Here is a 10,366-nt window from a genome sequence, read left to right as displayed (position 1 = left end):
CTCGATTGCCTCGTTGTTAGAGATTGATGGGACCTTGATGCGCATCTCTGAGAAATGCTGGACGTACTCGCGTAGTGGCTCATCTTTTCGATCTCGAATTCGTTGCAGATCATATTTGTTGCCTGGTTGTTCACAAGTAGCAATGAAGTTGTCGATGAAGACTTGCTTGAGCTCCTGCCAAGAGTCAAAGTAGTTCGTCGGCAAGCTAACTAGCCATTAGTGACCTGCATGGCCAACAGCGATTGGGAAATAGTTAGCCATGACGTGCTCGTCAGCCATGGCTGATCTACATGTAGTTTCATAGAGCATGACCCATAATTCGGAGTTTTCCTTGCCGTCGTACTTCTAAAGTTTCTCGAGCTTGAAATTCTTGGGCCATATGACTTGGCGAAGGTGTAGAGTAAACTGCTTCAAACCCGGCGGGCTATGGGTAGTGTCATATTCCATATGGCGATAACTTTCGTGGGATGCTCGATCGTCGGCTCTCTGGTTGATGCGAGCGCGCAGATCGCGTCCACCGAGCTAATGGCGGAGATCGTTATTGCCATCGCAGCGATCTCGATTGCCATCTAGATTAGCCCTGCGACCGTGGTTATCGCGGCGATTGTCGCGGTTGTCCCGGTGGTTATCATCCCGGACATCGTGGCGGTTGTTGTCCCGACGGCGGTTGTCATCCTGGCCACCATCATGGCCACCGTTTCCACCTTGACGGTTGTCTGATGGGTCGTTGTTGCGCGAGCCACGTTGGTTGAGTGGCTGTGAGCGACTTGGGTGCTGGCAGCTGTGGCTTGACTCAACTAAGATGGATGGAGCCCGAGCTTGGTTTACAATCTCCGTGGTCTGGGCCATAGCAGCCGTCAGATAGGCTTGTATTTCATCGCGAACTACTTGGGTTTTCGGGGTGTTGGGTAGCCGTTGCATTGTCGCCATGGCGACGGCTACGTTGGCGCTTGGAGTCCTGAAGACCTGTTTGTCCCCCACCCTGTCGAAAGCATCGTTGAGGTCACGTGGCTGGACCCTTATGCGTCATGCCTCTTGGTCTACTTCGGCTTCGATTTGTCGACGATTAAACCGGTCAATATTGTGTGCTTTGCATGCAGTCCTTTCTTGTTCTGTTTCGCCAACTGCTGGCAGCTTGTCATTGCTGACAACATGGATCAAATCCCCTCGTCTTGGCGGGAAAGACGGGAATCGTGAGAACCCCGAGGCATGGTCTGGGATATCCAGATCGTACTTGATGCCTTCATCTTCGTGATGCTGAAGCTCGGTGTGGACAGATGCATTAGATGCGGTGCTAGACGAGGAGCTGGAGTCGCCCTCTTGGACTATGTGGACGGATCCTTCTTGATAATCTTCAATCCAGATCATGTTGACGAAGTTGCGTGGCTTCGGCCGAGGTCGGTGCATAAAACACAGATCCAAGCGACGTTGTAGGTTGTACGCGTAGCTGGAGGCAGCGTTTCGCAGGGCATAGGGCTGGACCTGGTGGTTCTCCATCGAGGCTTCGTACTCGGAGAGCCACAGACCCGTCGCGAAGGCTGGCCGACGACGAGCAGAGCGCCCTTCAGGAGTAGATGTGACCACGAGATCTGTACCAAGTCATGCAGGACAACTGGTCTGAGCTGGTCGGGTAGATCTGTTGTGGGGAGCGGTTACCTGCTTATTAGGTTGACTTTGAATCGTACTTACCAGAGCTAGGGTTTCAGCGAGTTTGGTGCCGACCCGATCGATGGAGTCGAGCAGGTCGGTGTTGTCGATCTGCTTCCCTTTGTAGCGGGGAAGCAGATGATGAGTTATTGGCATGGCTGAAGGTGATGCAGGCATGGTCGGAGCCAGATGTACCGTGGTCGGAGCTAGATCCATCGTGGTCAGAGCCGTATCCGTCATGGTCGGAGCCGTATCCACCGTGGTCGGAGCTGTATCTACCGTGGTCGAAGCCGTAGTCGATGCAGGTGAAGCAGTGGTCGACGCAGACTGAATCCACGCCTCCTTCGGGGTCATGGCAATGAAGTTGTCGGAGCCGGTGGTCCAGGTGATCTGGCCAACGGTGAACGTGAGGCCGTTCGGTGTAGCCATGGAGCCGGAGACGATGACTATCTTGTTTGCTTGGAGAACAGTACGCACACCCCCTACCTGGCACGCCACTATCGACAAAATATAGTCGGCAGTCTACCTAGGGGTATACCCAAGGTAGTAGATTATCGACAGACAGATGCGCAAGCCACAAACAAGACAGTGATGCAAGACAGACATGAGGTTTTATCCAGGTTCGGCCGCTAAGAAGGCGTAATACCTACGTCCTGCATCTGATTTGTATTGCTGTATGTCAATGAGAGATGTTTTTTAGAGGGGTCCCCTACTCGCCTTATATAGTCCGGGGGGCAGGGTTATGATCTGGAAACTAATCCTAGCCAGTTACAATTGCCATATGTGGCCGGATAAGGATTCCTATTCTAACCGACCAGGATCTTGATTGCCAAATCCGCCTTGACTCCTTGCGCGGGACTCCGATCAGGTTGGCCGGGCCGCACGTCGTCTTTTGGTAGACTGGACCCACCGATCCGGGCTGGCCCAAGCTTAGCCGTAAGGGTATAGGGGTTAATACCCCCACACTCAAACTCTCGCAGATGAACATATGGGTTGTCATATTTTTCCCCATAAAAAGATTGTTCCTGCACTTTAGTTATGAAACAAGGGTGAAGTTCATAACTATTAGTGAGGATAGGTTTTGATGATGGAGGTGGATCTAAACTAGCACCCTTTGGAGCAGTGAATTCAATGATAGGAATGCAATACATGGTATAAAACATAAAAGATAAAAGATACTTGGATGACTTGGTTCTAAACTAGAACAGCTATTATTCCTCGGCAACGACGTTAGAAAGCTTGTTGACACTAGATATGGCGAACAAATAAATCTATTTCCACGGGAGTATTCCAAGGTATCGTATTTCCACGGGAAACGCAAAGTGAACTAGACTAAAAACTAAGTTTATCCAAGGATAGAACAAGGGTAAAATAATAGGTAGAGAGGATATATGTGGTTTCTCTAAACTAAGACAAGACTAAGAAATACTATATCACAGTTGTTTACTTTAGGGCACAGCCCGCCTAGCAACCAAGAGGGATAACTAGACAAGGTCTGTCACAAGCCCTACGATTTAATAACTAGACCTATCATGGTGGAATACAGAGGATGGACAGGGCTATCACCACCTACCACCTACCACAATCTATCTAGAGGCCTAGCCATAAACACAGGCAAGCTATAGCCTCAGCACCACGTTTAATCTATAGACTCACTACTCTAATCATATACACGATGAAATGAGACTAGAGCACTCTACCCAAGCGGTGAAACCAGTAAACACAATAATATAAATAATACTTAAGTAATGTAAAAGAGCAAAGTTACCACATAGAAGATGCTGGACTTCACTCGAAGAAGAGCTTCATCTGGCGAAGCACAAGTGGAGAGGATGCCGACAACCCGGCCCTTCTACAAGCTTCTCCTCATTCTCTCCCGATCTTCTACTTCTAAGTAGTAGAGCTACAGAGCTTTGCCTAGCTACTACTCTCAATTAGAGTGATGGAATGAGATGGTGCCCTTTTCCACCAAGCACACCACCGCCCCTTTTATAGTGTCTAGAGGCAGTGGGGGTACTTATAGGCAGCGTTGGAAGTCAGTGGAGCAAACTTGGGTGCCGGGCGGTATGGTAGGGGTGTCGGTCGGCGTATGATTCCTTCGCCTTTCGATCGTAGGGCCTTGGTTGGCTTCCAAAGGTGGTTGTGAAGGCAGCACGTGCGAAGATTTGGCTGGTGAGGTGGTTCCAAGGTCGGTTGGAGGGCTCCAAGTCCATGACAGTGGACCCATGGATCCAAGACCACTTCATCGTGACCATCGGTGCAAACCGACTTAAGATCAACGCTGGAGAAGGCTTGGAGGACCTCTCCCACGAATCGGTGACGTAGAAGGGGCAAGTGGGGCACCGGGCGGGCCCTATGTGGCACTGGCTGGTGTGGCATGTGGGCCCCTTGGCACCCTGTCACGTCCACTTGCCTCCTATGTGTGTATTTGTCACCATTTTAGCCAAAATTCCTACATACAAATATATTTTTATGTACAAGCGGAACTAAGTGAATTATAAAGCAAATCCTACACACGTGATGATGATTTTCTAACTTTATCTTGCTTTTGGGTGAAATGTTGATGGTCAAAATAGGTGTTAGTAACTGTCAACACTCTCTTCATCCCAAAATAAGGTAGTGTTTGGTTGGAAGTCAGTAGGAATTAGGATACCCACCTAGGGAATATTTCTGGGACATTCGCTAAAACTAGGGGCAAGCGCATCCTAGGAAAAACCATGGACGGGGGCGTCCCACCTCAACGACGTCTTTGTATTGTCGACTAAGCGTCTGCACACGATTCCTCTCTCCCCGATGGCGTCTTCTTCCTCTTCTCCGGCGCCGTCCTTTCTTCTTCATCGGGGGTGGGCGAGCTCGCACTCCATCTTTCCGTAGCGAGATATGGCGCAGGCGAGCTACGGCTGGGGGAGGTCCCACGCGTGCGAGCTTCGACTGTTTGCTCATGGCGAACGGAGTAGGGGGCGGTGACGGTGGGCATAGAAGACGGAGCAGGGGCGGCAGCGCGAACGCAGCGGATGGAGCGGGGGCGGCACCGAACAAAGCATGGGCGGCGACCATGGCGGACGGAGCAGGGGCGGCACCGGACGGAGTAGAGACTAAACGTGTACTTATTTTGGAACAAATTTTTAATAAACTTTTAAAGATGCATTTGTTATGGGACAGAGAGGCTAGTTGTGAAACCAGAGTTCCAAGTCCTTAGCGCGTGTTTAGTTTCAGGAAGTTGAAATTTGGGGTTATTGTAGCACTTTCGTTTTTATTTGGCAATTAATGTTCAATCATGGACTAATTAGGCTCAAAACGTTCGTCTCGCAATTTTCCATGAAACTGTGTAATTAGTTTTTTTTCGTCTACATTTAATGCTCTATGCATAGACCGTAAACATTCGATGTGATAGGTACTGTAACACTTTTTTAGAATTTGAGGTGAAACAAGGCCTTACCAAATTTTGTTTGGTCCACCTCGACCACAAAGCACGCGGCGCTAGTTTTTTTTTTTTTCTCGGAAGAGTGCCGATGAGGCGATGACCAATATCTCCGACCGTGACGTACCTGTCTGCCCCATCTCGTCACACGCTCTTTGTGTCCACGGTCCACGTCCACCACTCCCAGTCCCAGGTTCCTTTCCCTTCTCCATTGCGACTGCGAGGGGGTAAACAGAATGAACACGCGCGCAAAAAATATTGACGAAAACCGGAGGGGTAAAAGGGTAAAGGCGACGGCCGCCTGGAGGAGCGAGAGGGCGGAAGAGGGAGAGAGCGGCAGCCGCAGGCCCGCAGCTCGTTGATGGTGGTTAGGGTTTCGCCGCCCGCACCCTCGACCCGCTGAAGAATCGCCCGGCGGTTGAAGAGGCTCGCGCCTCGCCCTATAAGGCTCCGGGGGAAGAGGAGACAGGCAGAGGCGGACCGCGGCGCGCGGCTGATGGCGGAGCAGGAGCGGAGGGACGCGGAGGCGGGGGGCGATGCCGCGACCGCAGCGGTGGCGTCGCACGCCAGCAGCATGCAGGTGAGGTCTCCCCTCCCTACTTCTCGGCTGCTCTGTACAATTCTGGGAGCTTCACGATGCGTAGATCCGCTCGCTGCTATTTGATTGGCTAAACCTGCGTCCTTCGCGTGTCTTGATTTTAGTTTGTTAGCGCGTAGTGCGTTTCTGGAAGGGAGCTGTCGGGAATTTTGCATGGGGGCGATGGGGAATTTCTGGGGGCCAACCGTGCCTTAGATCCGAGTTAGCTGCTCTTGGAGCTGGTAATTTAGTGTTTCAAGAGGGATTGGTTGTGCTTGTGCTTACTTCTTGGTGAACTGTAGTAATGAGCGAGCTATCATAAGATTTGGTTTTTTAATTCATGGGGAATAAGGTGGGTAGGGGTTTTTGTTTTTTTGTGCAATCCCCATGCTGCTGTACCAGCACCTGCATGTTTGGAACTAGTGAGGCCTGCTTTACTGCAGAGTTAGCCTGTGTCACCTTGTTTCCGACTCTGTCAGTGAACTTATTGGTGATAGTCCAGATGTGAGCAGTTTCGACATGTGTATTAGCCTTGTCTTTACTTTGTAGCATGATGAATTTGCCAATTTAAATGAAGATGAATGTGCCTTGATCATGATGTAGTCACTACCTATATCATTACGTCAACATGGGGCATGCTTGATTGACTCATATTGATACAAATGCCATGCCAGTATATATTGGCTGCTACCATTTGGGTTATTTCTGCGCCGGCACTAATATACTTCTATCTTGAAAACTGTAGAGCCTGCCCATCTGATCTGAAATTTTATATACAATCAAAAGTTCCAGCTTAGGTGTAAGTGATCTACATTGATAAGCTCAACATCTAGGAGCAGAAGTTGCTTTGATTTAAATTTATTGCATCATTTGATTATATGTACCGGTGTGATTTTGTTCCTCTGGAGACAAATATCCCAGCTTCATTGAACGTCCACTTCATGGAGAAAAAAATCGACTTTGTATTTGCAGTACTCCTGAAAAGACGGTATTACCATGCAATTTGGTAGTTTGACCTAAAAGAAAGATAATAAAAGGGACTCATGATGCTCCCATTCAGTGGTTGTTGTGTATGTCAGAAAGAACAAAACAGCTTGTGATACCTGCCAGCTGATCTATGATCATATTTGTATCTGTAGTTAATACTATCCAATCCAAGTATTGGTCACTTCAGTATTAAACAAACACTGATAGCCATGATTTTGTTAGACATCACTCCCATGGACTAGATGATATCAGATGAATGTTTCACTAGCGCAGAATTTTTATTGTGGATAAGGATAAGAGGCCCCTGCAGCAGCATGTCATTAGGTTGAGGTGCAGCAGAGGTACCAATGATAGCAAGGTACGATAGTAGCTGGGCATATTATGGGAGAGTGTAGAGGGCTGATCCAGTGCAGCAGAGATGGATAACAGGGTGACAGTCTAACCAAGTAAAGAGTCCCAGTAGAAGTCTTAGCATTGATATGATTAGATCAAATTCTTGCTTTTAGGAATTTGCAAATTTTGATGAGTCCTGACTGTGCTAGTTATTTGTCCAAGTGAAGGTTTGATTTGTGTTGACTAATAGTCTTTTTAGGTTATCTCTATAGAGGAGGTCCACATGTATAATATAATGTCGAAGCATTCTTTTATTGTCTGTCTCTCAAGCCGTCTAGTTCTATCTACCAAGCTATATCTATCTGTCTCGTTACAAACCTTAACCCTATTGAGCCATGTCTTTTGGCCCACTTCTCCATGTACTTGGTCCAATGCAAACCAAAGTTCTTATCAAGTCTGGTGCATTTTTAACACAATTCTACGGACCACATACGACTTCGAAATATTCTGGGAAAACAGACACAAACTTTGGTATGGATATAGAAGTAGGCAGATGGAAAAAGTCTCTTCTGCTGGTTGGATGTCACTTATTGTGCAGCACGAATACAGATAAGCGCATCGGAAGGATACAGATATGACAATTTTCCAAAAAAAAAACCCTGATATGTGGATACCTTTTACTTTTTTTTAAATAAATAGATAATAATTGCATATTAAAATTGTGAAAGTAGTAAATACTTGCAAATTGCAATAGCAATTATTGGCAAAAGCAAGATTGGAAGACCAGAACTTGCGCACAAAAATCAAATATGAATGAATATATTACTAACAATGTTATCAGATCGTATGATTGAGGCTAGTCGTAAGACCACCGATAAGACGACTAATCGCGATTAGTTGTCGATTACTCGGTCCTAGTCGGCTAGTCGGACATTTAGTCATCCATGTGCCTAAATCTGATCATAAATTGGCAAATGGAAGAGGCAAGCATAGGTCACTTAGCAGCTGAGATAGAGGGAACAATTATCCCAACAAGTCCTGTATGATATGGATTTTGAGTGGGGAATACAAGAGCTGATAACCTCCCACTAATTGAGTGATGGGCTTTGTTTTTCTTTCAGTCACATATAATATAAGTATAAAACTAGCAAACGTGCCCGTGAGTTGCAACAGAACCCCAATACGTATAGGAATTAGGCTCCGTATCATCACTAGATGCGAGTTGTTCTAACTCGTATGAGCGTGGGTCATGAGTCTGGGTCACATACAAGATACGTAGGCCGTGGCTCAATACATATTGGAATCAGACCCCATATTTATCATCTCTAGAAATGAGTTGTTCTAACTTGTATGAGTATGGATCATGAGTTCGGGTCACATACGAGACACGGAGGGCGTGAGTGCAGTTTGAGAAGTAAAAAAAGCGGGACGGAATAAACTCTCCACTGTCTGGGTAGTTAGTGGGAGGTGGACGAAAAAATGGGTCGAGAGAAATTTTGCCTCTTTACTATTAGGTATAAGTATATATAGAATATAGAATAAGTGAATAATGTACAAGTCAAGTGACTCAAGTCAGATTTATAATGGTAAGACATCACTATGAGTATGAGGTGTTGTGACTGCTGTAGTTGAGTTATGAATTCCACCTTGACCGCTGAAAAGCTGCTGCCCTTTTTTGTTGGTCTATGGGAAAGATTTTGAATTTTCCCTTGATTCTGATAACAACAAGCGAGCAGGGTTCAGTCGTCCATGTTTTTTCTCATCAACTTGATGAACTAATATTAACATAGGACCTCCCTGTTAGAGATACCTAAACCACAGGTGTGGATCTATGGATATGGAATGATGTGCTAGTGTCTATACATGACAAGTGTCAACAAGTCCTCCAAGAACGTTGAGAATTCATCCTGGTGTAGCTCTGTCTGACTGGTACATCAAAGAGGAGCTCCCATGTCAAGCACATTTTGGTTCCCGATGCCATGGTTATGCCAAATCGTCACAATTTGTGGGATAAACATACCTTAGAGATGGAATTAAACACCACATTTGAAGTAGAAAATGTGGTTTGTTACTGTTAGAGGAGTCAAGGGCCTTTTGGGCCCTAGCCCATTAGGGTTAATTAGTCGCTTGCTTAGGGGCCAAGTCAGACCTCTCTATATAATGAGAGGAGATGTATTAATCTAATCAAGCAAGAGATTAGAAGGAAATCCCTTCTCTCTTGCCGGCCGTGGGCGAAGCCCCGCGGCCGGCCTCCCCCAGCGCCCTTGCAGCCCTAGCCGCCGCCGCTGTAAACAGTACCCGCGGTACTGTAGCGCCGCGGGTGCTGTAGCGTGCCAGTCGCCGTCATAACCCTCGACTCTCTCCTCTCAATCCTAGCAACCACATAACATCTTAGGTGTTCAGTTTGTGTCTAGTGAAGCCATAGTTAGCATCATTGTTAGGTCGCAGCTCGAGGACGAGTTGCATGTCTGGGTGGGGAGTAGTGTTAGAGGAGTCAAAGGCCTATTGGGCCTTAGCCCGTTAGGGTTAATTAGTCGCTTGCTTAGGAGTCAAGTAAACCTCTCTATACAAGGAGAGGAGATATATCAATCTATAATAAAGCAAGAGATTAGAAGGAAATCCCTTCTCTCTTGCCGGCCGTGGGCGAAGCCCCGCGGCCGGCCTCCCCCTGCGCCCCTAGCCCTAGCCGCCGCCACCACCACGTGAACAGTACCCGCGGATACTGTAGCGCTACGGGTACTGTGGCTCGCGCATCGCCGCCACTTCCCTCAACTCGCTCCTCTCGATCCCAACAACCCCAACGCCATCCATAACATCATAACAGTTACTTTTGTTACGTGGATGTAATAGGTCGTGTACTGGCACCAGACTACTGTCATTATCCTTTCTGTTTCAAATGCATGGTTTTTACCTTTCATCATCTCTTATTGAGCAGTGCAGATCATATTAGTTTCTGTATTTTTGACCAATACGCTCAGTCCTCTAATTTTAAGAAACTTATTTGTCTTATGTTTTGTATACTATTTATCCCTTTACTCCATATATACTATAAATGATGGTTACAATCCTAACTGTTCCAGCGTGTCAAAGTATACCGTTTGACTGATGCTGGGAAGTGGGACGATCAAGGAACAGGTCATGTTTCTATTGATTACATTGAGGTATGAAAAATTTATTTGCTAATATGTGTGGTATTTATTATTTCTTATTCATGGCTCTAGTTAATTCTCACACTTTCTCCTGATTTTCTTTGATAAAAGGGTGTACCCAATGCAGAGAGCTCCTGCTCTGTGCGGGGTCTGGGGAAGGGTGTTTTTCTTTGATAGTGCCCAAATATTTGTTTGCCCCTTACCCTTAATCTACTTTCAGTTTTGCTACCTTAGTACCTTGTTTTGACATGC

At 47.0% G+C, this 10,366-nt stretch overlaps 1 protein-coding gene across 1 annotated transcript in view; it reads left to right on the top strand.

Moving 5' to 3' along the window:
* The first annotated feature begins 5,295 nt into the window (after window positions 1-5,295).
* Window positions 5,296-10,366, top strand: part of LOC136449941 (uncharacterized) — a 16,376-nt gene continuing 11,305 nt past the window's right edge. Inside the window, exons 1-2 of the mRNA XM_066450169.1 lie at window positions 5,296-5,648; window positions 10,046-10,126. Of these exons, the coding sequence (XP_066306266.1) occupies window positions 5,565-5,648; window positions 10,046-10,126 (165 nt within the window). The 5' untranslated portion in view covers window positions 5,296-5,564. The remainder of the gene's footprint in view (window positions 5,649-10,045; window positions 10,127-10,366) is intronic.

The sequence above is a fragment of the Miscanthus floridulus genome, chromosome 5 (genome assembly GCF_019320115.1).
Source record: "Miscanthus floridulus cultivar M001 chromosome 5, ASM1932011v1, whole genome shotgun sequence".
In the NCBI taxonomy this organism is placed as follows: domain Eukaryota; kingdom Viridiplantae; phylum Streptophyta; class Magnoliopsida; order Poales; family Poaceae; genus Miscanthus; species Miscanthus floridulus.
The sequence above is the reverse complement of the archived record's forward strand: the minus strand, read 5'-3'. Positions and strand labels throughout refer to the sequence as shown.